This window comes from Aspergillus bombycis (genome assembly GCF_001792695.1).
Source record: "Aspergillus bombycis strain NRRL26010 chromosome Unknown contig00110, whole genome shotgun sequence".
Taxonomy (NCBI): Eukaryota; Fungi; Ascomycota; class Eurotiomycetes; order Eurotiales; family Aspergillaceae; genus Aspergillus; species Aspergillus bombycis.
The window spans coordinates 93372-120091 of record NW_019170112.1 but is presented as its reverse complement, the minus strand read 5'-3'; the positions used below and the strand labels follow the sequence as shown (position 1 = coordinate 120091).

Sequence of the window (26720 nt, the reverse complement as noted above, 5' to 3'; positions counted from 1 at the left end):
TATATATATATATATATATTTATTTATTTCATGAATCATGATAAGCAGTGGCTGGCCATTGGACAGCACTTCAACTCACTCGGGTAAGGTGTACCTTTGGACGCTGACTACTATACTACCTAAGAATCTATGTACGGAGCCCATACAATCAAGACCAAGAAAAATAAAACACCCACGTTCACAATGACAGATACCATTCCCATAAGGGAATAAGAACGAAACTCAATAATCACGTTTAGGTCTACAAATTAATTACCTAGGGTCGGTGACTCGGTGTTCATGGCATACTACTAGTCGACTACTACCTCCGTACAGTAACTACACTACGACTCCAACCTAGTGAGAGCGAAACTTGGAATGGATAAATGACGTCGGGCCCAAGCGCTTGCCATGAACCTTGTCTGTGGGTTGTTGGGCGAACTTTCTCTTGCATCTAGACTATCCGTTCCTCCCTGGCTTAGTTGCTTCTTGGTTCGCGTTCCCGTGTGTGGATTCTTTTTTTTTTTTTAAAAATTATTATTAATGATTATTAATAATTTTTTTTCTTTCTGTTTTTAAATTACTTTCTTGCTTTTTTTACTTTCTCTTTTGATTTCATTTGTAACTAAACTAATTTTTTTTTCTATGTTTGATTATTAATTGATTTGGGGTTTGTTTGTTTTTTTTTGTTTGAGTATTAGTTTTAGCTTGGTTTTGCTTTTGGTGTAGTGATTAGTGAGCGATTAATTTATTATTTACTTTGCTATTCCATATTGTGAAACTGAGTTTCAGAGTCCAAAAGTCAAATAGAATCTTTTAATTAAAAGAAGGAAAAAAGAAAATCAAAAGAAATCGGAGAAGGACGGTCTGTGGGATGGATCACTGACGGGATCCGCCAACCCAAACAAACTATAGCCTCCTGTGGAGCTGAAGCAAGTACCCATCGGTACAAGTTACCTGCCTATAGGTTGTCAACCTTGAGTGGCGGTGGGCAAGAGACCCGTCATGCACGATTCCCTAGTTCGAGGGCATCGATTACTGCAAGAGGCAAGAGGAGGATCGCTTTAGAAGTTTAATACTGTTCTCAAAGTTGAGTCTTTTTGTTGTTCGAACGACCGTACTTTGTTGACTTTGTTGGATGGAACATGTACATGTAGTTCGTTACTTAGTTCGTATTATACTATACATACTATGTACACGAGTGTGGCGCAGGTATCGCACCGCCACATGTTTCTCTTTGCTTTTTTTGAACTTCTCTCAGCCGGGCTGAGCTGATCGGATTGATGTGTCGGTTCGCAAAAAAAAATAGATTGACTTAATCGATTTAGCATTCAGTAGTTTGATTGAACTATATCGGACAGTGCGCCTGTCAAATCGCCCCAACAAGGGTTCCCGGCGGGTGATGAGCCCATTAGATTCAGAACTCGACAATCTCATTGTCTATCTTCTTTCCCGCTTTTGGAAGGTTACACGCCATCAGCTGTCATCAGTCGGCCTAGTATTGGATCTGCTTTGCCGGATCGTACGGCTGCCCGTCCCATCCGTGCTTCTACCCGGTTGGTCCACGCGCTCAGATCATGGTCTGAAGCTTTTCTCCTCGGTCCGTCTATTATCAGCCCTCAAAGCGCTTGAAACCCCTCCTCCACTCTAGCCCCGCTTCTCTAAGATTCCAATTCGGACTATCGATGAGACTCTCGAAGAGGTAATGGAGGGTGGAGTTGCTCGTGCTACTTCCCAACCCCCCGGTGACTGTACGCCTGGCGCGCTAGGTGACGGTGATACTGCGCCGCTTTCGTGCCTCCATTTCCCCCCTCCTTGTCGATCACTGAGAGAGAGACAACCCCTCGGAGGAGTTGCGGCGGTCGTGACGATAGCAACTAGTCACTGTCTGTCGCCAATGAGACCAGTGAGTGGAAAGACCATGGATATGGCTCTATCCGAGAACGGACGTCGAGTAACTGGGGTTGCATATCGTCATGTGACATAGTCTCCTCTAGCTGCAGACACCACCACGTTCGCTTGGATTCAAGGCACCATCGCTTGTGCACAGGGATCCAGCTATCGGGTTTCAATCCCGGTCTAGTTTGTCCCGGCGTATTCCATCCAATCTTGGGGCTCCAAGCGTGGCAAGGCTCAGTCGACCAGGAACAATCAACCTAGTCCCCGACTAGGCTGTCGCCACGTCGACCCCGAGCCAGCTAATTCCCGCCAGGATGCCATTCGCTCGCCTGTAAATTTCCTAGATGGATTATATTGGATGTAATTCAGCCGTTTCGGCCAAAAACCGGAAATCGAGAATTTTGATAGCCTGCTGTTATGGTGGGACCGGAGAGTCGCAGCCTCTCTCTGTTGCCCTCCACAGCCCAATAAGACATATTCACATGCTGTGCTGGGATCCTTGCAGGGAATTTCTCTCCTGTATTCTGTAGTATGTAAAACCATTGCTCTGCCTAGAGGCTTGGGTCACACTATTCCCAACCCAAGATGCCCGCTACTATTGTGTATGCACAGCTGGCCCACTGTTGTCTGCCAGATGTCCGTTGTGATGTATGCAGTGCCACTGCAGTCCCACACCGAACCCGACCGAAACCCCTCGAAATTTCATGCATACAACGTTGTTGCGTCTTCGAACCTAGTACTCTAGACCATCTACCCTGTATGGTGACGTTGTTATTGGGCTGGAGCCCAAACGAGTTTCGCTAATCCCGAACGCTCCCGTTATACGGCTGCGGCACATGTGGCGCCTGACCTACAGAGGCAGTTGGAGATGGAATAATGTGAAAGCCAACTGAAGCAGCGTAACCACATGTCGGGCAAGACATCCCTGGCCAGATATTCGGACTCCCCGGTAACTGCTGCCGCGTCTCCGCTCAGAGAATGCCGTAACCCTTCCACCACACACCCCAAATCATTGGTCCTAATGCCCCCAATACAGCCGCGCCTACTGGGATCTCCAAGATGCTCCACACCCACAGCGTCCCAATAGAAGGTGCTCGCTTCATGACAGCGTAGTATGGCTCATCGTTAGTCATAGCCATCAGCTTAGCCCCAAGGCAGATAGCAAGCGGAAGGAAGACCATAGTCCGCAATGACGGCGGGAAGAGCAGTCTTCGAAGAAACGCGATCGATAACTTGTCTCGGTGGAAAGGGATGAGCGAGACGTGTTCTGAGCTCTGGGCATTACCGAAGGACATGATATGCCCATGTGCCAGGTGAATGGCAAATGTCAAGATCGGGAAGGCAACAAATACAGATTCGCGGATGAGTTTGTCCAAAACGATGTATTCTGCGTACTGATGAGCCGCAAGATAGGCTAACGTCATGTGTAACGTCGTCAGGGGCACGGAGAGCAGCATCGTGTCGATGAACGGTGGGATTGGCGCGTCCTCGTCTTCCCCAGACCCTGAATTTGCGTCAGATGGTGATCTCGTGATAGACTCTTTTGACCCTTGTTGTTCGGTTGGGAGTTCGGATGCATCCAAGTTGGAAATCTCGCCGGACGTCGGGTCGATGCTCACGAATCGGGTCCCAGGAGTCGAACCGTCCATTCCAGTCGAACTCCTGTCATGACCCAGGCCTAGCAGTTCGTTCTCCCGCTCAGCTATCAATTCCACTAGTGTCTTTTCTTTCGGGTTCTTGGTGGTGTTTCGGGGCGGATGGGCCATCGGGATGGAGGACGGATCGAAGGTAGTAGAGTCGGAGTCGCTCTTGGAGGCAGCAGCGGCTGCTCGTCGTTGCTTTCGATTCCTGGGTGCTTCCATCATGGCGGGCAGTGTAGAGAAATTAAGTGTATGAGTAATTCGGCGTTTGTTGGGCTATAGGTGTTTAAACGGTTGTCGACGGAAAAAGCTCACCTGTCAAGTCGGGAGAAATGTTTACGATCGCCGCCGGACATTAGCGGAGTTAACGTTGCTATTTATGGACATGTCATATCATGCAAGTCTATACACACTCCTTCAGCTCAGGATTCTCTCTGAGCATGGCCAGTTAAAGAAGACAATTCTTGTAATATATGAGCATCAATCAGTTTTTCCAGCATTATTTCATACACCTTATCTCGGCGAGTTCGCGTCAATCAAAAGGAATGCGCCCGTCAACAAGCTTCCTCCTGGCTTCAAAAATGGAACAACAACCAGAAGATGAAACGCCCAACTATTCTTAATATACCTTAGTTTATCAGCTTATACAGTGCTCAGGATGAAGATGTTATCAGCCAGATTGATAGAGGGCTGGGCCAGCAACCACGTGGGGATTGATCATTGAGAGGTTGAACGGACTCAAATAGGGGTCTGAGTCTGTGATCGCAACGAACATGGTGCCATTGATTGCAGGATCACCGGCATAAGTTTGAATGCCAGGTTTAATTGTCGATCCACAGTTGTCGCCAGTCATTTCTAGGGGAGAATACGTCACATTCAACTGCGTTGCCCACACTACGGACTTGGGATCTCCTGCGCTCGTTGAGGTGATGTAGCTGTTGTTAGGTCCGGCTGGTCGACCTGGCTCATCCCAGTGAATAAATACCTCTCGACCTGGCCATGACAGGGGCAGCGTGCGGTTATGCGTAATTGCAGGGTAGCAGCTAGTGCCCAGGGCAGTGGAGTTAACACATGAGGCGTCGCTAGGGACAGCGGTACTATTCAATGAATTCACACCTTCTCCTACGGTCTCATTCAAGGCAGCTGATCCGTTGATTCTCGCCGGATTCGGCTGGTTTTTGATGTATAAGGCAGGGAAGTTCTGCCAGGCCAACCTGGTCTGATTCTCGGGGCACGAGCTGATGTATGGTGCCAGTAATGTCCAAGCCCAAGACTGGGGTACACCAACCTCAAACCAGACCGGCATCGGGAAAAGTCCTTCGAATTGACGGAAAATCATTTGCTGTCTAGCTTCTGTGGTAATCGACTGGAGAAGAAGTATTGCTGCCTCGCGCGAATTGAGATGAGGTTGGAAACCATAAACACCAGACTCCCCAAAGCGAGTGAACTTCGGACAGAAGTCCACAAACTCATGTACTGTAGTATACGGATAGTTATAGGTGCACATTCTAGGGGCCTCAGCTCCCAGTATGTTGGTAACCATTGTTGCATGTCCAACCTCCTGATCCGCCATGAACTCGATCAAAAAAACGACCCTCAGCTGTGAGCCCAGCAGCTGTGAATTCCAGTACCGAAAAGCGGACCAAGCCATCGTGGAACAGATCAAGTTCGGTATATTCTTGATAAAGAGAAAGGGCATAGTATGATAGTCAGTATAAGCCCTTTGGCCTATAAAACATCTATCAGCATACCAACGATTCATAGTCGAAGTCGCTCTTCGCGTTGTAAACCGGCGTTTCTCCACTAGTTCCCACACCCCCAGCTGGGATATACGGACCTGGCTGAGGGTCGTGGAGTTGCCCATCGCTAGGGTAAGTTGTCGCTGTGGGCGAGATCCCCAAGCTGGGAACCCCAGTATCAATTGAAGAAGCATGCAAAGCCCCGGTGGGGGTTGGGGTGCCACTGAATGGAGTGTGGGTTAGTGAGGTTGGGTGACTAACCGCAGGTGCAACAGTTGTAGATCGAGCAACTTTTGCCTGGGGAACTGCCAGTATCACTGGCACAGAGCTTAGGTAACTAAGCGCGAGAAACCGATTCCAAGACATTTCCAACTGCCAACGCGTTCAAATCACCTCAAATTCACAAGGATATATATTTACCAACTCAAGAAACAGCTGGTTGAGGTTACGAGCGTTGGTTGTGGGCACCAGCAATCTATAAAGTTTCCGTGTTCATTCCATCAGTTGCTGGACCATGCGTGACGCAATTCCTCTATCATTTCGTCTATCGTCTCTGTTGCCTGTCTAGAATTCTGAATTTGACCGTGATGATACCGTCATCCACGCCTTGTAGATATTGCATGCGTAATACATGCGGCATGCCCATGTCACAATCATTCAGTTGGCAGCAAACGGGTGCCTAGAGCGGGTAGAAGTACTTTGGAATTGATCATCGCTTCAATTGTTGGAGAGAAGCCTGCTCCTTGATGATTTAGCTCCTTCCAGTTGACTTCGGTAGGCCGTTGAAACAGAAATACCGGCCGTTTTAAAACCGATCACGCCACACAGCGTCTAAAAGTGGACATGAAAAAGCGGATCTTCTCGCTCACGGTGCTGGCAAGGATCGCATTGCATATACATAGTAGGTAAGTCAGTGGTGATTGAAATGGTATTGTTATAATGTGAGCTCTGACAATTCAGGGCACCAGACAAGGTTGGAGCTACTGAGCTGGCTCGACGAGGTGTATATCGGCTACTGCCAGGCTCAGAATACAAGGGCATATATAGTTGCATAGCTTGCAGAATTGAAATGCATACAACGGGAAGGAGTGGGACCGATGAGGATTGGAAGCTGAGAGCCTGCTTGTGTTCAGTCGAGGCGCAATGACGGAAGTAACGGCTGGGCCGAAACGATGACGTGAAGCAAAACTCACCTATACCTAGAAGGTCGTATCCATTAGAATCAGAACCCGATGAGCCGAATACCGAGGACCGGAGTTCTCGCCGAAGATACCTTCTAGAAAGTCGTGGGGTGTTTCTTTGGACTCCGAGTTATGCGTTTCCAGAGCTTCTATGTTCCACAGACCCGGAGTTGGACTGCCGCTGTCTCGTGACACATAAGCCCTAAGTTCAAACAGATTATCGCCAGCTTACAGAGAGCATTACGATGGTGAAGGCCAAATGCAAACTCTCTATAGCTGGAAGCTTTGGCTACCTGTTGCCTTGAGGGAGTGGTTGGATACACTTTAGTACAAGGCTGGACCAACTGTCAACACCCGCGGTTTAACCAAGCATAGTATCATCCAGGAGAGACTAATGTAAGATACAATTGAGTTATCGGCGTGGAATTATGGTAGATCTCACAAGATAGGATGTATGATACATAGATTGCCTGTGATGCGAGTCCATTGTTGAAAATGAGCCCTGAAGTAACCAGTCTTGCCCCTCCCAAGAGATATGGATCAATTGTATTCTACAACGAGAAGGAGCCGCACTATGTTCCCAGGACTCTACTACTAGTTGTAAATAGAAGACTTGAAAGCAAACATTGGGGGACATAGGTCTTGAGAATTACCCCGCAGGCAACTCGGTCCAACCCCGAGTGGGGAAAATAACGAGTAGCGGCTTATCAATCAACTCAACTCATTCTTTTAGTTACTTGTTTCTCCCCTGTATACCATTGGCATATTTCTGTAAGAAGGGAGCCCTGCTGACACGCTACCTCACTTGACCCCTTGTCAACTAGGACGGACATTCACGAACTTCGCATCTTCATCCAAACATGTCTCACCTTCAACCCTCGAGTCTATTCTCCGTCAAAGGACTGGTCGTAGTCCTGACGGGAGGGGGAAGTGGTAAGTACAAGCAGAGATCATTGTTTGCCCTCGTATTTTCCTCTTCTACAACCAATACGCAAGTGACAAGTCCGCCATATCACCGCATAAGTTAAGAAACAGGCCGCATTAAGCCAAGACGAGCAAGGAAAAAGCAAAGAAAAGCAACGAAGCCCCCATCACAAAGTACCAGCTAACAGCAACATCACAGGCCTAGGCCGTATGATGGCCCACACGCTCGACGCAAACGGCGCATCCAAGATTTTCATAATTGGCCGCCGGCAAGAAGCCCTGCAAGAAACCATCACGCAAAGCCCGAACAGCAACAGCAGCGCCATAATCCCCATCCAAGCGGATGTCTCCTCAAAAGCATCCCTCGAAGCAGCCTACCAGACTATCTCGGCACAGACAGATCACGTTGATCTCCTCATCGCTAACAGCGGCATTATCGGCCCAAATGCGAGTCCCCCGCCTCCTAAGCCAGACGGATCCCTCCCTAGTCTCGCTGAGGTCCGCGATGCCCTCTGGTCCGTCCCCATGGACGACTTCAATAAGGTCCTGGATGTCAACGTGACCGGTGCTTATTATACGGCATTGGCTTTCCTCCCGCTGCTGGAAGCGGCGAATAAGCGGCGGCCGGCACCTGTGAAGAATCAGATTGCTGCGCCTACTGCGCAAGTTATTATTACTACTTCTATTGCGGGATTTAATCGGGAGGTGCCGGTGAGTGCGGCGTATAATCTTTCCAAGGCGGCGGCGAATCATTTGGTGAAAATGCTTTCGACAACGTTGGCATCGTATGATATTCGAGTGAATGGCATCGCGCCGGGAATTTACCTATCCGAGATGTCGACGCGGGTTTTTGAGGAAGGTGATAAGGGGATCTCAGATGGGTCGTTTAAGAGGGAGGTCATTCCTCTTACGAGGGCTGGTGGTGAGGAGGATATCGCGGGGCTGATTCTTTATATGGCGAGTGCTGCGGGTGGTTATTTGAACGGGAATATCACCGTTACTGACGGTGGAAGGCTGAATACAGCGGTGGCAACGTATTAAGGAGAACACCCTTGTCTTTTTTACGGTTCCATTCCATATCAATATGTAAATGTTAGGTTGGAGATACATGCATTAACCTTTTGATCGTCATGAACAGAGACTACGTTACAATGCATAGCAGAAGCTGGGGAGAAGAGGCAGAGAATAGGGTTGCAGCTTGGATAAGTCAATACTGGAGCGGATTATAACCGTCCAGTTCGTCGAAAATTCAGTAGGTAGCTGTGAGCCGCTGGACCAGGTAATCCCCGGCAACGATTCCTGGGTACTTTGCTTCCTTGATATCATTCCCATAGGTCCCAGGGATAGCTTCAATGAGCTTGTTGTTATTGGGATTGCAGAAATATGCAATGCTGTAGCGGTCTGGGTACATGTCGGAGTTGTCCTCCTCGCCAATGGGGTTGGGTGGCTCAACGACGCGATGACGGGTGCTCTTGATCAGATCATTCGACCATCGAGCCAACAGGTCACCCGCATTGACGACCACTGTATCTGCGATGGGGGTCACATCGACATAAGTATCTTTGGGACTGTGCACTTGGAGCCCACCGCGACGATCTTGGAAGAGAAGCGTGATGGAGCCATAGTCGCTGTGCTCACCCGCACGTACCTGCGACGGGTTCTTTCTGAAGACTTCCTTTGACACAGCTGGATAATGCAGCAATCGAAGATTATTGTCTCCTGCATCTACGTAGGAGTCAAAGTAATGCTCCGGTAAGTTCATCCCAAGTGCGATGGCTCGCATCACTTCCGTGTGGAGGGATTTGCACATGCTGAAGAATGATGTCATGACTTCTCTGAAATCCTTTCCTTCGTCGTCAATCTGGTCCGGCCAGCGATTGGGTTGATCGTCCAGATTATCGCGACCAATCTCCATGGTTTCCTTGAGATCTGGGGTAGCTCGGAGAACTTCAGGTGCCGTTGGGTCGTCCACGTTGCTCAGCTTCTCTTGTCCCGTCTTCACGTAACCACGGTTCGCCTGTGGGGTAGTCCAGCACAGACTGTCTTTCTGGTCCTGGGGTCGCGCAAAGAACCGTGCAGATGAGCCAAACACCCGGGAGACGACGGAAGGAGGAAGACCGTGCTCCTTGAGATAGAGGAAACCGGATGTTTTGAATGCTTCTACGACGGAGACGGCGACGGCATGCTTATCAGCGGGCGTTCCGTTGAGAAACGGACCGAAGTCAATGACCTAAAACCATAAGTCAAACGCTCACGCTATATAGAAAGATGAGTTGATCATCAAGTTGAATGATATGGTGAGAGCACTGCATTGAGCTTTAGCCATCGTACTCACTGGAATGATAATATCATCTTTGTCAACGGCGGTGGTTGCTGGATGACATGACTGCTGTGGCAGATTGCCCTCCATTCTGAAGGCTAGTTCTCAAGCACACAGAGCGGGTATGTTATAGAAGTATAGAGATTGATGCAAGGGAATAATGGGAATGGGAATTTATGGCAAGGGAGAGGTTGAATGTTAACTGGAGTGGTGGCGCAAGGTGAAGAGTGGAATGACTTGGTGAAGTCACTTCTACTCCACGGGACCAGAGGCGGGACAATGAGAGAGAGATGAAGGGGGAAATTAAGAGGCGATCCTTGAAGAAGTGGAAGAACCTCCCCCGTGACCTGCGTGAATGATACTGCATCCAAAGAGCGGGGAAGATAGTAAATCAACCTAATATTATGATGTACATAGTTTGGTATCTAATCTTATCTTCTCGACTTGGATCTACATAGGAGGACAGAGAAAGATAACAACAATCATTGATTTGAAGATCGATCAGGCCCTGATAACAGAATTCAACATGCTTACCATTCTTGTGAAAAGAGTGATCTCGGAGATGATGTACATTGTAACCCCGCCCTCATTTTCATATGCATCGACTCCTCCACTTCCCCTCCTCTTCATTGCAACCTCATCAGCCTCACAAGCAAAGTACCAATCTCCCTTCTCTTGACACACATTCACTTCGCTACAGAACTCGGAAGAGCAGAATAAATCATGCCACCTCTAATTGTTGATATTCATACCCATGTCTACCCTCCTGCGTACATGGAAATGCTCCGTGCTCGCAAGAGCGTCCCTTATGTCCATGATCCAGCTGATGATGCAGACCCCCGTTTGATTATCCTGTCATCAGATGACGACCCTTCCATTCCTATCGATGAACGGGGTCGTCCAGTTGACTCATCCTATTGGAATATCGACGTGAAGCTGGCCTTCATGCGTCGCCATGGAATCAACTGCAGCGTGATTTCCCTCGCCAACCCCTGGCTAGATTTTCTCGAACCTGAAGAAGCGCAAACATGGGCGCAACGCATCAACGACGATCTTGAAAACACATGCGCACGCGTTAACAAGGCCGGAGACCCAGACAAAACCCTGGCGCTACACGAGAAGGAATCGCTATTTGCTTTCGGCGCACTGCCGCTAAGTGCTCCTAGCGCTGATATTGTCGTGAACGAAATCAAGAGACTTAAAACCTTGCCACATCTACGTGGGGTCATCATGGGAACCTCAGGGTTGGGAAAAGGTCTGGACGATACCCAGCTGGATCCTGTCTGGGGGGCGCTGCAGGATACCGGATCACTTCTATTCTTACACCCGCACTACGGACTACCCGACGAAGCTTTTGGTGGCTCAGATGCGATGAATCGATACGGCCATGTGCTTCCGCTGGCTTTAGGGTTTCCCCTTGAAACGACAATTGCAGTGACTCGAATGCTCTTGGCAGGTGTCTTTGATCGGTTTCCGCGGCTAAAGATCTTGCTGGCCCATTCTGGAGGCACGCTTCCATTTCTTGCAGGACGGATCGAAAGCTGTATCCATCATGAGCGCAAGTTCATTGCCAATGGTGGTGATGTGCCTGGCCCTGAAAGAAGCGTCTGGGATGTCTTGAAGACCAATATATATCTTGATGCTGTGGTATATGGCACTGCCGGCTTGCAAGCAGCAATGACAGCATCTGGAACAGATCGTTTGCTTTTTGGTATGATTTTAGTTGGAACATCGCTAGTTAAATGTGTATCTTGCTCACCAAGTACTAGGTACCGACCACCCGTTCTTCCCTCCCTTAGCTGACAAGGAAGGGGAATGGCCTAGTGTGACAACAAACTACAAGGCCATTCACGCTACGTTCGATAAAGATGGAGATGCAGCCGCAGCCGTGCTGGGCGGAAATGCAGCTCGGATTCTAGACTTGAAATGATATCTGATCAGAGTACTGTTAGGAATGATCGAGAAAAACACCGATATTTATAATCATAAACAATTGGAGAACACACCCATGGACTTTCTATTGGAAACTGACATTTCTTTAGCTGACAGAGTAGTAATTGGTTACAATTCTGTATTCAAAGCTTTGAAGCGTTGCTTTTCACCAATATTTCCCATCCTAATAACTTCCATACCTCTTGCGTGAACCAGTCTGGGACTGATTGATCAGGGTCCTGAGAAGGCAGTTGTAGATTGGGAAGATCTTCATCAGTCAGGGCAGGTCGCTGGAGCGACCTTCCCCAAGTCGAATCTGTGCCAAAAACAGCCTGGAGCAGAGTGCTTTGCAGTCTTTCTTTGAGATTTGCTGCAAATAATATGCTTCCAGCACTATCTCGAGATGCCGATGGAGATGAAGTAAAACTATGTAATACGGCCAATGTTCTCTCTAATAGCCAGACTAGGCATTTCGCCTTCATCTCTGCTGAACACAGCGAATTATCATTGAGGTCAAGTTCTGTCAAGCCTCTAGGGAGCGGAATCTTTGTAAAGTCTGCACGAAGATTAGGTCGTAGCTTCAGATCCCGAAAGACGAACAGACACAGCAACTTTCCGACGCGATTGAGCAAAATGAATAGAAACCCTTCTAGTATATCTTGGTGTCCCGGACACCCAGGGTTAAGTGAGGAAGCCATTGCGTTTAGCAATCGAGCCATCTGCGTAGCAACCTTATCATCGGTATTTATATTGGAGTCAGGAAATTGTCTGTCTTTGACCTTCTTGTCAGTTGCTGCGTGTTTCTGTTTGGCTTCCTGTGTCAATTCGGATTTGGCCTTGCACCATTGTTCCAAAGCATTCATTGTTGATTCATACAGACGAACAATATGGTAGATGATACGATTGGAATATCGCATGCCATTCGCTATTCCAGACAGAGCCTTCATCGCCTGTAAAAGAAGCTGGAAAGCGCATGTCATACAGCGAAACACTTCAGCAGTAGTTGGCCCTTCAATCCGTTTTGAGCCCTTATTACTCGAAGCACAGTGGGTCGCTCTTTTCTCCGAGACTACCTTTGAGAGTTCATTTGCAGTGGTCTCGCATAGATTCACCGCAGCCTTAACAATATCCAAGCCATTCGGCTTCTTCCTAAGGGTTTTCTGAAGCGTATAAAAGTGCCTCATGAATGGCCCGATAGCTACGACAAGAACCAGTCAGCGCAGCACACAAGAATATGGGGATGACGAAACAAACTAACACTCCTCGGTATAGTCAAGTCGATCAAGTCCATCCCATGGAGCTGAGGTATGATCCGGGACACCATTGGCCAAAGAACCCATCTGCGTCTTGGCTCTTTTTCGTGCCGCTGTGCCTCCAGTGGCTTTTCCACCAACGGTTACCTTTCGCTTTGACGACGACTGTTCCGCCTCGAACGGGGTATCTCGGGCCTGTAATCTAACACTAAGGGCTTCATTGCGCCTTTCGAGGTCGTAAATGCGATCTACTAGTTTGCTCTGCTCTGCTTCGGACTTTTCGTAAGCCTGCTGCCAGAAGGAAACGCTGTCGAAGAATCTATCTTTGTCCTGGATATAGGTTTTGTCTGCGTCTCGGGTATCTTTGATATGCAGTCTGATTTTCAGAATATAGTCTGTGAGGTTTATTGTTTTTAATGAGTAGATGCAATCATGATGGTTTGATGCTGTCTTTGTCTACCTCTGATATCTAAGTCTGCTGGTTTCTGCTTGACGATGGCTATTGCGAGAGCCAGCTGTGCTGGGAAAGGGATAGTGTCATCGTCCATCTTTTCTGGGAGGATTCTTCAGTGGTCAGGTATATTCAAGTGAGTAGTTCGTTGATACTATGGGAGTGAAATATATGAGGGAGCTGTCAGACACGTGCTTTGGCCTACATCAGCTGGTTGTTCATCTAAAGTACTGTTACTGAGTTCATCTTTTAAAAACTTTTACAACCAAACTTGCAGTCTTCTTCTCTTTTCCCATAACATAGCACTCAAATGGTTCCATCTTCAAGTAATATCCCGCCTGAAAGCGCCTGTTTTACTCCTTTACAGCAAGCCAATGCCGCCACTCCGCGTTAATTCAGTTTTCTAACTCCCCATCTCATTGATGCAATGCCTGTCGTGTTGTTCCAGTTTGGACATCATTTTGTTCAGTGGATCTGCTGGAACTCTTGGTAATCCTGCTGTGGCTTTGCCGATATCCCTCAGGCCTTGCTCAGGTTTGTCCGTGGAACATAATTCAAGGGGCACTTTCATGATCTCATGGTATATAATCCCTTTCAATTTTCGCAATTCGTTATTCTGGAGTTTGAAAATTCACCGTTCTCTCTATCCAGTCTTTTAGTCGAGCATTCGACAAACGTTGTGCGTCTTGAGATCTCGTCAGCAGCAGCTGTTGCGATAAGCACAAGGAGGCAGAAAATAAAGAGAGTGAGAGACTTCATCTTTTTTGGTGGTTTATAGGAGGCAATGTGTGAAAGAGACTTGGATAGAGGATGTTGGTCTGGTTTGTAAGGGTCGAATAACGATAAGCAGAATACACCGCACATTAAGTATCTATGGAAGATGATCTTTATTACCGCAACTTGTACAAAGTATTGGATGACCTGCAGTAGCCTTCCTATAGTCAAGGTCAATCCGTGGTGACTATTGATCCAGTATATAGATCGGATGATTACCAGTACTAAGTATATATACTAAACAAGACTTACTGGGTAGTAGATTCCTCAATTATAGAGTCGCTGCAAATTTTGCCCTCAAAGATTTGTTCAACATCTAATTAAATCGCGAATAATTTACCTCCCATTCTCCAGATCGAACCGGTAAGATATCGTCGATGACATGTATCTCTTAGCAAGCACTGTGTTGAAAGTCTTGGAGACCGGCAATAATATAGCAATAGCATGGCTCGTACAATAAATAACTGCGCTGCTGGAAGGTGGATATGGATTTATGGTCGAGCAACTTGCAATGGTTTATAGTTATTCTTGCTATTGGGCTGCGTATTTATCTAGCCTTATTCTTATGGCCCTCTATGCATCGATAGATAAATCACGGACCATGCCGAGGGCAGTTTATTTATTTTCAAGTTCCGCCACCGCCTCCGCCAATTTAAATGAATACCAACATTTATTTTCCCAAGTCATTTCACATACATTACATCTCGATCCCCTTCACCTCAGCCTGAGTCTGAAAAACAAATAGGGGTGTCCAAGGATACTTGCGTATAAAGCGCGAGTCTCTATACCCTCCTAGGCCACCATACCCCATATCGCTACATCCTAGCAAATTCGAACAAGATGGCTTCAAACGACGATCTCAAGGCGCACGCCGCCTCTAATCAAGATTTTTACGCCCTGCTAGACATATCCCCAGCCGCTGCCGAAGGCGAGATTCGTCGCGCATACCGAAAAACTGCTCTTAAATACCATCCCGACAAAATCGCGAACCCGACACCTGCAGACATCGACAAGTTCCACACTTTACAGATCGCCTACGATGTCCTCTCTGATCCGTCGATACGACAGCTCTACGATAATGCGCGGGAGGCGCGACAGCGGAAGCAGCGCGAGCGGGATATGATGGATGCGGCGAAGAGGAAGATGAGGGAGGACCTGGAAGCAAGGGAACGCGCTGGTGCTGCGGCGATGGGTGGTGCGCCTCGCGGGGTGAAACGGACGTGGATGAGTGGGACGGGTGATGATGACGCGGAGGAGAAGCTGCAGCGGGAAATTGAGCGGATCGCGGAGGATGGCCGGCGACGACGACGAGAGGCGGAGGAGCGGTTGAAGCAAAAGGCCGACGACGACGAGAAGAAGAGGCGTCAGGAGGAGGAAGAGGCACAGAAGGCTGCAGATAAGAGTAGTCAGCGGGTCGATCGCTCGCAGGAAGGTGGAGCGAATGTGCCGGAACTAGAACGAGCTGTGAAGGCGCGCTGGGTTCGTGAAGGTAGGGGCTTGGACTTGGATAAAGATCGTTTAACGTCTTTGTTCACTCCGTTTGGCAAGGTCGAAAGTGTTGTTGTGCTCAAGGATAAGCGGCAACGCATTGGAGATAAGCGTGAGAAAAAGACTGTCGCAACGGGCGTTGTGGTCTTTACTTCCATCGTGGGTGCGCATGCTGCCGTTCTGGACAGTGAGAAGAAGATACGCCAAGGCGCTGGGCAAACCGATAGCGATTGGGGCTCGATTGACTCTGTATTCTGGGCATCTGGCAATCAACCTGACCTAGGAGCAGGGTCTGACAACCGTCCTTCCTCTCCTCCCGCAGAGAAAAGTGAGCCAAAGATGGCAGCTGCGCCTCCCAAGCCTGCATTTAACTTCCCTGGAGTCAAGATGACGGGTTCAGATGGCAAAAGGCCTGGTAAAGCGCCGTCTTTTGGTTCATTCGCTTCTGCTGCAGCCGCAGCTGGTTCAGCAAAGCCGAACCCTAGTTCGTCGACTAACGGTCCAAGTGCCCCTAGCATGGAAGAAGTGACATTAATGCGACTAAAGACTGCGCAGCGAGAGAAGGAGCGCAAAGCTCTTGAGGAGCAGCTTCGGAAAGAAGACGAGGCTGCAGATGCCGCCGAGGCCGCGGCCGCTGAAGCCAATGCTTAGTTTACCATGCTTTTTTTTATACACAGGTTCCCTTTTCTTAATTGCTATAACCGCATATGTTGGGCATCGGTTCTTACAGGCGCTTCTTCTAGCCTGCGGCTGAATTCAACCGGACAAATCACTGGCGTTGTGGGGATTATGTATAGATAGACTATTTAGTTCAAGAGATACCCTTCATCATATGGAACACATTTTGCTTGATTGCTGTGCTATGATACACGGTCGTTACTATACATATGTTATATCATACAAAAGGTCTATTACTCTTTCTGCCGGAGCGACTCTTCTTCTTCTAATTGCTCCAGAAACTCCCGTGCTCGACGGCCTTCTTCGGCTTCACGACTACGGGTGTTGTTCTTCACCCCTCCATTGTGGATGAAGTCTCTCGTCCAAGAAGGCACAAATGCTTTGACCTTGACCTCTCCAGGCCCCTGGTGTTCTGATGAACCTTCTTCTGCCACATCCCATGACACCTTGAACTCCTGCTCGGGGCTATACTGGGTGCGCTCGCCAGTAAGAGTAACATCGGTCATCATTTCTAACCGGCATAATGCAAGACCGATATTACCAACTCCACCGAGGAACTTGCCCGTACTACGCGCTTTTCGTGCACTGATCTTGTACATATTCGCTGCGCTTGGAGGTAGAGGCAACTCCGCAGTAGGATCATAAACGGGCCCCTCAGCGGACTCAAGAGCACTCTGACCTCCTGTATACAATTGCACGGGCAGAATACGCTTCCGTACAACACCCGTGTGATGGGTACGAATCGTAAGTTCCTGACCCACATAGCAGCCCTTGCGGAAGTCAATTCCCTTCATCATATCCATATTGCATTCCAACGGGAGCGCTGATTCACGAATAATCTCAGACTGGCCTTCGGCAATACCGTGCAGCATTCGGCGCACAGTATAGGCTCCAAGACCCACCTCTGAGCCGGCAATTTGAGTCTCATCATGAAGATGGGCCCGAAGATCTTCCGCACCCGGAGTGATGAGGCGGGAGCCGAACCCGGGAGCCCTTGTATCAATGCAGCCGGCGATCGAGGATGATGGCGAGAACGGGGACGAGGATGGGGGTTCAAGATTATATGCGGCCCAGCGGGGCTGTTCATGGTCCTTCCATGAGGCCCACACTGTGCGTTCGCCATCTTCGAGGGCACGTAGCTTTAGCTTTGCGCGAAGCTTATGTTTCTTTAAATGTTTCATGAGACTCGCTACTTCATTTTTATCTACTTCGATGAGCCATGCTGGTTCGTCGGGCGACACAAGGTCTGCTTGTGGAAGAGGATACAGAAAAGCATCGTTCAGCACTCGACCTTGAGAGTTGAGGAAGGCGGTATAGGATCCAGTTCGACGGGTTGCGCGGTTTGGGTCGTTCGTCATTAGCATGTTTTGGGTAATAAGCCCCTGAAGGAAGGTGGTACTATCGACTCCTGTGATGGAAATCAGGCCTCGGTTCGTGAGGCGAGCATAACCGGCCTGCGGCGGGGAAGCTGGAGTGGCATCGCTCTTCTGCTGCGAGCGTGAATGGACAGTGGTTGAGAAGAGCCGGGCGTGATTCGAACAATTAGCACATAACGTGCGGACAGATGGGCTAGGCCGCATCATAGTTATCGGATGGCACTGTTAGAAAGTTGGATGTAGCTCCGGAGAAAGTTTACAAATCAACTAAAGCTCCATGGACGATGATATCAATCAGCGGGCGGTGGCACGCGGCAGAATATATACTATGCTCCACTCAATTACTACTGCGAATTGACCGCTCATTACGTACAGAGAAGTCCAAGAAACAATAAAGAATATAGCCTATTAAATTATACCATCCCAAGCGCCACGGATCCTGTCCAAATAAAGAGCTAAACTTAGTACTACAAGGATATGGCGGGCACAAGCACGCCTACTTGTTCCCCTTGGCAACCCCTTGCAAAAATCCAAGCAAGAAAGCCTTGTTATCTGGTGAAGACACTCTCGCATTCAGGCTGCCGTTATCTTCTGACGCGGGAGGTTCTCCACTCATCCCAGTCGGAGTGGGGAGATTAAGAGGCGATAGCGGACTGACAACGGATGATGTTACTGGCTTTGGTCCTGAGATGTGGACATTGAGCTCTACTGCGGGCGGAACGCCCGGTGATACCGGCTGTTTGCCAAAAAGGGAGAGAAGAGTCTCTTTTTGAGCAGCGGATTGACTTGGTCGGCGATCAAAGCTGCTTGCCTCCTGTTCGGTGCTTGGAACCTGAGGACCATCTTGTTGTTCTGAATGATGCGGTCCCTTGGTCCGTACAGGGAGTATATGGTCCAAGTTTTGAGAACGGCGTAGGATTTGTGGTTGGAAAGGCTTCGGGGGTTCAGAGGTCTTCGGCTTACTATCCTTGCGGGTACGGGACGAAGTCCTCGAGGATGAAGCCACTGCTGGATTAGGCGATTGCTCCCTTTTAGCGGATTGGGGCCTAGCTAAAATTGTAATGGGTGAAGAGAGGCCCTGTGGCTGTCGATCCTTGTTCCTTCGATTCAGAATATTCTGGTTCTTTTTACCAGGTGGCTTAGCAGTTGCGCCAGGCTGTGGTGGATGCACAGATCTAGGCGCTGCGCTTGAATTCAAGGGATTAACCCTTGGTGCCGCACTCGTGTAAGTGAGTGCTTGTTGGGTAGGACTAAAATCACGTGGCCGCTGTAGAATCTGCTTTCTAGTGGGAGAGTTTGCATGGCCTGCTAATTCGGCTGGTGTCGAACCAGAGGTAACCGGAGAACCTCTCAAGAGGCTTAACAATTGGTCTTGATGCTGCGACGACTTGCGCCCACTCATGGGCACCTGCTCTGGCTGTGGTGTCAAGGATGCATGAGAAGTCTTAGGTGTCTTCGAGGATTCATCCTTGAAAACACTCAATAGCGCTAATGAGTGGCTTGTGAGTTTCGGAGGCGGTAGCTTACTGGCAGGCGGCACACTCGCTCCTTGAATTTGGGGGGGCTGAGCTGGCTGGGAAAACGGGTCTCCAGTCTGCTGGTAAGGGGCCGTAGGTGCTTGATTTGACGGTGCAGCGTGCGGACCGGACGGCAAATGCGCGTCGTTGTAGGGTTGTATAGATATGTGGCGCGAAGTATAAGCATCCATTCCACCATACCCAGCTGGACGGCTATGCTGATTCATCGCGGGAGATGATTGGGCCAATGACCGCTGAGACATATGCTGATCAAGGACACGGTTGTTTGTATGTGGTATATGAGATAATGCGCTAGGCGGTTGCCGTGGTGAAAACTGTGCGAGATAACCAGGCTGTGCACTTTGACCTTGCACAGGAAAGCCTGGGAACAAGGTCGGAGCAGGATAAGATGGATGTTGAGGAGTCACTGCTGCAGGAATAGCATGCGATGGCGACGTTTGTTCATTGCTCGGGGCCTGTGGAGTGGGCCCGCGGGAGGAGCCACTTCTCAAAAGCTCCAAAAGAGCATTGGATTTAGAGGCGCTAGCTGGTAATGTATCGATAGAGGGAGCCGGGACTTGCGTATGAACAGCGTCGTTGATGTTCAAGAGGCGTTTGAGGTGGGCGGAGGCATCCTGAGATGGCGCAACCTCGGGCAGGTCGCTAGAAGTAGCCAGTCCTAGAGACTGACTAGGTGCCGCAAAACCTTCATCCATCGACATCTCTCCCTCATTCTGTAACACTTGAGTCGCACCCACTTGCATCTTCGCGTCGAGCTTCTTCTGCTGTGCGATCCATTTCTTGAGCGGATGCATGAACGGTGCGACCATATAAAACTTATTCGCGTTTGCAACCGCGAAGCCCTGGTCTTGCTGCTTACTCTTCTTCAACGTTGGCAGCTCCGACAAGTTGTACCATTCAATCTTGCTGATTTCTTTCCTAGTGCGTGGCTCAAAGTGAGCATCGCGAGGTACCCCACGAAAGACATATAATCTCATGTGCTGTTCTCGCATAGTGATTTCAATGAACTTAACGTCATTTTCGTTCTTAACGAGCCCAGCTTCATGAATATCGAAGCCGGTCTCTTCATAGACTTCGCGGATAGCGCAGTCTAGATCCTTTTCGTCTTTGTTGATTTTGCCTCGTGGGAAACTCCAATTGGCACCCTTCTTCCAGCCTTTGACCAAAACTACCTCGTCCATGTCTTGGCTAAGCATTATAGCCCCGCGCACCGGAACACGAGTCTTATATGCCAGAAACTCCGAAAATGCTGTGATGTGATGGTAATGTGACCATTGTGACATTAACGGACAGTGTTGGAAGATACGCAAGGCGAAAGCTTTTAAGGACAGTGAAGGAAGAGCCGGGTCCAACGGCCGGATGAAATCCTCGTAGAACCATTGTGCTTCCTCGACCTGGAAACATATACGTTCGACCGATTCGAGCTCTTCCCGGGGCAAGTTTATAATGAAGCGGACACACAGGTCATCCAGCCCTATTGGAGATCAGCTGTCTCGGTATCGCTGTGGCCAATGAAGACCCATCCCAAGTCTGAAATGAAAGGGAAGCAGACTTACAATCTTCTAAATGCATCTTTGTTTCTGTCATATTGTGCGACGTACCCTAGCATTTCAACTCAGCCTAGGTGGGAAGGGGAGTAAAGGTGTCCGAAGTCTGGGACGCGGAGTGAGAGGACGGGTTGGAGGGGACAGCACAGCGATGATGCAGCTTCAAGGAAGGGTGCTTGGCAAAGCGCCAACCCTGAAGCGTACAGTGGCTGCAGAGGAGATAAGGCGCTGACGGGAACAAACCAATGGTTTGTCAATCGGCGAACCAAACGACTGGAAACCCGAGAATGAGGAGGGTGGTTGAGATAGACAGGTATTGAGTTGTCCCCAACGTACCGAAGACAGAATCGCGAGGAAATAAGAGCTGAATCGCAGCCCGCCGAATCTGTGGCGGTGCTGCCCAATGGAAGCCCAGTGCGGCATGCCCGTGCGCCACAGGTGTGGCGATGTGGCTAGTGCATGATCGTCGGTGGCATTATGTAATTTTGGAATGGAGTCGGGTGGAACTTGGAAACTGCGGGATGACGTCCTCACACGGGCCATGCCCATGAGCACAGGAATGATAAAAAGCCCGCTGCATGAACAACAACAGTCTTGGCTAGAGCTTAAATGTTCGCTTCGAGTCTCCCCTGGAAAAAAAAAATTCCTACCTTTAGGTAGTTATCCGACCTCGTCTCTTAAGAAGAATCTGTATATATACCCTGCCTTCTTACTATCGCTAGTAACACTGGCCGGACGCTTAAGATACGGTTTTGACGGAAATACTCCTGGAAATTCGGCACAAGGCTTCCTGCCGCAAGCTTACGGTGTACAATCATTTACCCACAGTCTGGTTGCAAAATCATGTCAGGCCCGCTCGTGTCTTTGGTCGGGAAAAGAATTCTAGCAGAATCGGCACGAAACCATTTTGGAACAGAGGTGAGCTGTCCGCTGCGCCTCGCATGCTCTCTCAATACAAAGGTTGGCTAAACAAATACATTTATCATAGGATCCTTATTTCGAGGAAGTTCCAGCCTCACGTCTGCACCGCGCATTCGGCAAAAAGACTCAAAAGCGGCGCAAGGCAGTACCACCGGGTCTGTCTGAAAATGACCAGAAAGTCCTTACCCAAGTGAAACGCAGGGCATATAGACTAGACTTGTGTCTGTTCAGCCTGTGTGGCATCCGGTTTGGCTGGGGCAGTGTGATTGGCCTGGTCCCATTGTAAGTACCAGTACTGGCCAAGTTGTGTAGTCTAATAATTCTAATTGTGGTCTTGGTTAGTGCCGGTGATGCTGTTGATGCTGCACTTGCGATGATGGTGGTCAATACGTGCGACAAGATCGACGGGGGGCTTCCGGCACGCCTCAGAATGATGATGCTGATCAATGTCATTATTGATTTCGCTATCGGTCTCGTGCCCTTCGTGGGGGATCTTGCAGACGCCATGTACAAGTGTAACACAAGAAATGCTGTTATGCTGGAGAAACATTTGAGGGAGAAGGGAGCCAAGGCGCTTTCAAAACAGCGAAGACGTCAAGAGAATGATACAGATCCAAGTCTGCCCGACGAATTTGACAGATATGACCAGATGATGGTGGATGGTCCTTCAAGGCGCGAAAGCCATAGACATCACAGCAGGCATCGCAGCAGGCATCGCAGTAACACCCGCCGAGCAACGAATGAGCCAGCACATCATCCCCACGACAACCGAAAGCATACCAAATGGTTCGGTGGAGCCTCCCAGCGGGAGCATGACCTCGAAGCTGGAGTCGTTGACAATTCTCAGAACCATAGGTGAAAATCGATATTTATGAAGACACGGGGGCCCATTTTTGCGAATTTGTCTTTTATAGGCGTTGGTGGTCACATATACCTTGGTTGATATATTATGCTTTTTGTCTTAATTTCGTCGATAATGGATCAAGAATTTTGCAGAATCCCATTACGAGCTTGTACTTGGACGTGACCGAGCACATGCGTAGCAGAATTGAGCATGTCCACTTTCTACTTCATTCATCAGAGGAGCACCGCAAAAAGTGCAGGGGGACAGATTGGCTGGCATTTGCGAGACGTCGAGTTTATTGGCCGTCCTCGTCACGTTCAGCATGACACCGGGGTATTTCTCGCCCTGCGTCAGTACATATCGCATCATGAGCTCGTCGATGGACAAATTCTTTGTTAAAGTATTTTCTGAAAGTGGTTCATCTGGTACAATAAGTTTGGTGAGTTCCGGGAAAAAACTGGCATAATCTCTCAATTCCGCCGTGAACAAGTCTCGCAGGGGGAAGTTGAACTCCAGGCCAAATGGGGACATTCCGTCGGAGACCTGCCAGATTACTGAAGAGCCGCGTCCCTTCGCAACATTGGCAAGTGTTTTCGCAGCGAGTCTACTATCTGAATCTCCCCAAATCACTGCCTGGCAATCCATTTGCTTTGCGAAGGCCACAACCAGTCGGTTCATCAAGATATAATCGACATCAGCTTTAGAGGTGGACGTTGCAATACACGTGCGGAAGGCATTGAGGCGCTCTGCATCCGACAACGAAGGATCATCCTCGAATCCTTTGCCAGCAAATTGGGACATAGTTTCCTTGAAATCAGGGACTAGGTCGAAGATACTGTGAAACGGAATTTTGGTAAAGGAACACAAAGGGAAGCATTTCTGAGCCAACTCGAAACCCTCATCATGCGCAGGATTCGAGGGCGAGATACTCGAAGGCTCTATTATAAGCACATGTAAATCAAAGCCCGGGGATGCGTGTATTTTCGAGCGCTGAACTTCAAGCTGAGCATGCAACATATGCAACAGCACCGACGAGGAGAGACCGTAAGAAAGAGGAAAGAGCAGCTTGCACGGTTTATCTTTTGCGAACCCTTTATTCAAGCGATAATTTTCCATGCGTTTAAAGACTTTGTACGACACGAATTTAATATAACAGTCTCTGCACAGAGAAAGAGCCGGTTAGTATTTGCAGCAACCCCACTTGGAGAGTAGATAAAATTCGTACTTGCATAAACGCCGCCGCCGCAATGTTAAAATAGCTTCTACATCGCGGCAGTCGACGCAAGGGTCTGACAGTTCTTTGCCAGGCATTTCTGTTTATACCACCGTGTCAGGGTTGCTCTTGTGGTTCTTTGGTTTGTATCTGTTATCGGACAGAGGCAAAATTCCGGCAAGAGGCAGAAATCCCCTCGGCGGTGACATTCCTAGGCTTTGCTCCATTTATACTCGGAGAAATGGGCTTAGATAATACTATGGTATCGGCGGGACGTCAACACGCGGCTTCTCCATCTCAAGTGCAAGGTAGCCACGAATCCCTACCGCCTTACCCAACCAGGTCGGAGCTGCGAACAAAAGTGTCGGCTGTTTCTTCGGAATCCATTATAATCCTTTCCCTCCCTCCTTCCACCTATATTATACTCCCTTTACTTTTCTCATGATCCTGTGGTTGTAGGAGAACCATTGGCTTTCGGCATCTCCGGAGCGCGCATAGTACTACTATCTAGTTAGCTCCTTTTCAGCGATCAAGATGAAAGGCTGGCTCCAAACGTTTTGTTTAACTGCCTTGCTGGCGGGCCATGCGCTCGCAAATGAAGTGGAATTGGTGCGCTAAACATCAGAAAGATATCTCAAGCCGCAAGTTCTAACAGTTGATCTTTTATTATAGACACAGGATGAAGCTCATAGGCAGCGATGTTCGGGGATGTACAGTCGCAAAGCCTGGGGTGGAGATGTTGAGCCCTTCATATTGACTAAATTTGTTCGTGATGGCGACGCTGGCGATAGTGACCCTCTCGTCAGCTTGGTGATCTTCGAATGGTCCGACGAAGCTCTCATTGGAAGAGCAGTATCGGATGATGCCGATGTACACTTCTTTCACCACCCATGGAGATATCAATCAGCTGATCAACATCATAGGAGAAGGAAACTATTTGCGACGAAAAGAGTGTCAACGACAAGTCTGCGAGGCTGGCGATATTGGCTCCTTCATCCTTGCCCCGAACGCAAGCGAGTCCGAATTCACAATTGTAACTCAGGCGATCCACTTGAACAATCCTACCGCAATCAACTACCCCGTGAAGAAAACAGGATTCTACTGTGTGAGCACTTATGGATACTCTGGACGGGACTACAAAGCCGTCGTCGAGTTCCGAAACGCGTATGGTGAACTTCCGGCTGCGCAGATCGCTAAGCTCCCATTTTACGGTGGCTTGACTATAGTCTACGCTCTTATTGGGGTGTATGTTCATGCAAATTCCTTGCAATTTCCTGAAATTTATACTCATTGGACATAGGTTCTGGGCTTTCCTATATGTACAAAATCGCCACGACATCTGTAAGCGACTTCATCCATCTACCACGGCAATTACTGACCCACAACAGTGCCTGTACAGAATTATATCACTGCTATATTGGTCTTCCTGATTGTAGAACAATTGATGACCTGGGGCTTCTATGGTATGTCGACACTGATATACAGTCTAGATGCTTGCTCTCTAACGATATGCAGACTACCAAAACCGACACGGCCTGAACGCTGGTGCAAAGGCACTAATGGTTATTGTAGCCGTGCTTAATGCGGGCCGAAATGCTTTCTCATTCTTCTTGCTTCTTATTGTGTGTATGGGATATGGTGTTGTCAAGCCTTCCCTCGGTCGGGCCATGATTTACGTTCGCGTCCTCGCTATTGCCCACTTTATTTTCGCCGTTATCTACGCCGTTGCGAGTCTGTCAATAACGCCAGACAGTGCTGGCCCGCTTGTTCTTCTTATTGTGTTGCCACTTGCGGGCACCTTGACTGCCTTTTATGTGTGGACTCTGAACTCGTTGAATGCAACCATGAAAGATCTTATCGACAGGAAGCAGAAGGTCAAAGCACTGATGTACAAGAAGCTGTGGTGGTGCATCTTGGGCAGCATCATCGTGATATTCGGCTTCTTTTTCATCAATTCAATCGCCTTTGCCGGTCGCAGCGAAGCAAGCTTTGTACCAGAGCATTGGAAGAGCCGGTGGTTCGTGTTGGATGGCTGGCTCAACCTAGTCTACCTATTCGATATCGGATTTGTCGCCTACTTGTGGCGCCCCACTGCCAACAACAGGCGCTTTGCCATGAGTGATGAGGTACGGCATTATTCCAACATAAGGAAAGGCAAATATGAATGATTGGTACTGATATGATCTACAGATTGCTCAAGATGATGATGGTTTTGAGATCCGGTCATTTAACAGCGAACTGGACGAGGAAGACGCACTTGGCGGTATCCCAGAAAGTTCTGCCCATGAACAGCGCCGTGATCTCTCGCCTGTGCCCCCTAAGCCAGTCCCGGCTGCACCGCGCCACCGGGAGTCCCTTGATGGAGAAACCATCTTTGCCGTCGGTGAGGATGGAGACAAATGGTCGGATGATGAGGACGATTTGTCCCGCGAGTCGGGCGAGAGGAAGCGACTTACCGGCAAAGACGCTTAGTAGTGCATAGCTTCATGAAAGCTAGTTTTTTCCCCCTTCGAATCGAGCAACGATTATTTGTGACTGCAAGCGCGCGTCACTATGTACTGATATCAGTGAGGATGAGAGATACCTTTATTGTCAACTATTTGAACGAATCGACGCATTGGGTTTTATTGATCCTTCGCAGGCATATGGCGGCGTTTGGCTCGTTGGTTCGAGTTTGTATCAATTCCGTCTTCTCCCCAGCCGACAAGGAGAAGGGGAAAGAAAGAAAAGAAAAGAAAACCACTAGTTCTTACGCCGCATCTAAACTTGGCGACATGGAATTTGCGATGCTTCCTACTCCTGAATAGTCTATGAAACTTATGTACATACGAACCTGGTCGTTATAATGAAATCAACTACTATTTAGTGCCTGTCAAGTAGCACATGGTTGTATGATTTGCAGTCTGTTAGAAGATGCCTGTCCCAGTGGCAGCTCTCAGATTAAACCCTTGACACTATGTTGTGCTCCCAGGCATTGTCTCTCGAATGATAATATAGATCCTAAGTTCAAGAAGGGACTGCTG

The 26720-nt window shown here is 48.8% G+C and overlaps 12 protein-coding genes across 12 annotated transcripts; 5 read left to right on the top strand and 7 right to left on the bottom strand.

Moving 5' to 3' along the window:
* Positions 1 to 2849: 2849 nt before the first annotated feature.
* ABOM_008935 (uncharacterized protein) lies at positions 2850 to 3740 on the bottom strand (the record flags this gene model as incomplete). Its single annotated transcript, XM_022536063.1, has 1 exon — positions 2850 to 3740. One exon carries the CDS (start codon positions 3738 to 3740, stop codon positions 2850 to 2852), a length of 891 nt encoding a protein of 296 aa, XP_022385210.1.
* Positions 3741 to 4188: 448 nt separating this feature from the next.
* ABOM_008934 (stress response protein Rds1) lies at positions 4189 to 5623 on the bottom strand (the record flags this gene model as incomplete). Its single annotated transcript, XM_022536062.1, has 2 exons — positions 4189 to 5196; positions 5270 to 5623. 2 exons carry the CDS (start codon positions 5621 to 5623, stop codon positions 4189 to 4191), a joined length of 1362 nt encoding a protein of 453 aa, XP_022385211.1.
* Positions 5624 to 7298: 1675 nt separating this feature from the next.
* ABOM_008933 (SDR family NAD(P)-dependent oxidoreductase) lies at positions 7299 to 8403 on the top strand (the record flags this gene model as incomplete). The annotated part of the gene is made up of 2 exons (XM_022536061.1): positions 7299 to 7371; positions 7562 to 8403. 2 exons carry the CDS (start codon positions 7299 to 7301, stop codon positions 8401 to 8403), a joined length of 915 nt encoding a protein of 304 aa, XP_022385195.1.
* Positions 8404 to 8611: 208 nt separating this feature from the next.
* ABOM_008932 (isopenicillin N synthase family dioxygenase) lies at positions 8612 to 9772 on the bottom strand (the record flags this gene model as incomplete). The annotated part of the gene is made up of 2 exons (XM_022536060.1): positions 8612 to 9592; positions 9698 to 9772. The coding sequence occupies 2 exons, from the start codon at positions 9770 to 9772 to the stop codon at positions 8612 to 8614; spliced, it is 1056 nt and encodes a 351-aa protein (XP_022385212.1).
* A 633-nt stretch (positions 9773 to 10405) lies between these two features.
* Positions 10406 to 11612, top strand: ABOM_008931 (amidohydrolase family protein; the record flags this gene model as incomplete). Its single annotated transcript, XM_022536059.1, has 2 exons — positions 10406 to 11393; positions 11452 to 11612. The coding sequence occupies 2 exons, from the start codon at positions 10406 to 10408 to the stop codon at positions 11610 to 11612; spliced, it is 1149 nt and encodes a 382-aa protein (XP_022385196.1).
* Positions 11613 to 11757: 145 nt separating this feature from the next.
* ABOM_008930 (uncharacterized protein) lies at positions 11758 to 13415 on the bottom strand (the record flags this gene model as incomplete). The annotated part of the gene is made up of 3 exons (XM_022536058.1): positions 11758 to 12812; positions 12873 to 13262; positions 13328 to 13415. 3 exons carry the CDS (start codon positions 13413 to 13415, stop codon positions 11758 to 11760), a joined length of 1533 nt encoding a protein of 510 aa, XP_022385197.1.
* Positions 13416 to 14932: 1517 nt separating this feature from the next.
* ABOM_008929 (putative cell cycle control protein (Cwf23)) lies at positions 14933 to 16231 on the top strand (the record flags this gene model as incomplete). Its single annotated transcript, XM_022536057.1, has 1 exon — positions 14933 to 16231. One exon carries the CDS (start codon positions 14933 to 14935, stop codon positions 16229 to 16231), a length of 1299 nt encoding a protein of 432 aa, XP_022385221.1.
* Positions 16232 to 16491: 260 nt separating this feature from the next.
* On the bottom strand, positions 16492 to 17838 carry ABOM_008928 (YgfZ/GcvT domain-containing protein; the record flags this gene model as incomplete). The annotated part of the gene is made up of 1 exon (XM_022536056.1): positions 16492 to 17838. The coding sequence occupies one exon, from the start codon at positions 17836 to 17838 to the stop codon at positions 16492 to 16494; it is 1347 nt and encodes a 448-aa protein (XP_022385220.1).
* Positions 17839 to 18130: 292 nt separating this feature from the next.
* Positions 18131 to 20759, bottom strand: ABOM_008927 (decapping enzyme complex catalytic subunit DCP2; the record flags this gene model as incomplete). Its single annotated transcript, XM_022536055.1, has 2 exons — positions 18131 to 20646; positions 20729 to 20759. The coding sequence occupies 2 exons, from the start codon at positions 20757 to 20759 to the stop codon at positions 18131 to 18133; spliced, it is 2547 nt and encodes an 848-aa protein (XP_022385215.1).
* An 803-nt stretch (positions 20760 to 21562) lies between these two features.
* On the top strand, positions 21563 to 22499 carry ABOM_008926 (DUF4112 domain-containing protein; the record flags this gene model as incomplete). Its single annotated transcript, XM_022536054.1, has 3 exons — positions 21563 to 21637; positions 21708 to 21922; positions 21983 to 22499. 3 exons carry the CDS (start codon positions 21563 to 21565, stop codon positions 22497 to 22499), a joined length of 807 nt encoding a protein of 268 aa, XP_022385214.1.
* A 144-nt stretch (positions 22500 to 22643) lies between these two features.
* ABOM_008925 (uncharacterized protein) lies at positions 22644 to 23795 on the bottom strand (the record flags this gene model as incomplete). The annotated part of the gene is made up of 2 exons (XM_022536053.1): positions 22644 to 23643; positions 23710 to 23795. 2 exons carry the CDS (start codon positions 23793 to 23795, stop codon positions 22644 to 22646), a joined length of 1086 nt encoding a protein of 361 aa, XP_022385222.1.
* A 436-nt stretch (positions 23796 to 24231) lies between these two features.
* ABOM_008924 (putative integral membrane protein (Ptm1)) lies at positions 24232 to 26169 on the top strand (the record flags this gene model as incomplete). Its single annotated transcript, XM_022536052.1, has 7 exons — positions 24232 to 24306; positions 24370 to 24567; positions 24605 to 24942; positions 24998 to 25038; positions 25086 to 25160; positions 25213 to 25823; positions 25888 to 26169. The coding sequence occupies 7 exons, from the start codon at positions 24232 to 24234 to the stop codon at positions 26167 to 26169; spliced, it is 1620 nt and encodes a 539-aa protein (XP_022385213.1).
* Positions 26170 to 26720: the final 551 nt, after the last annotated feature.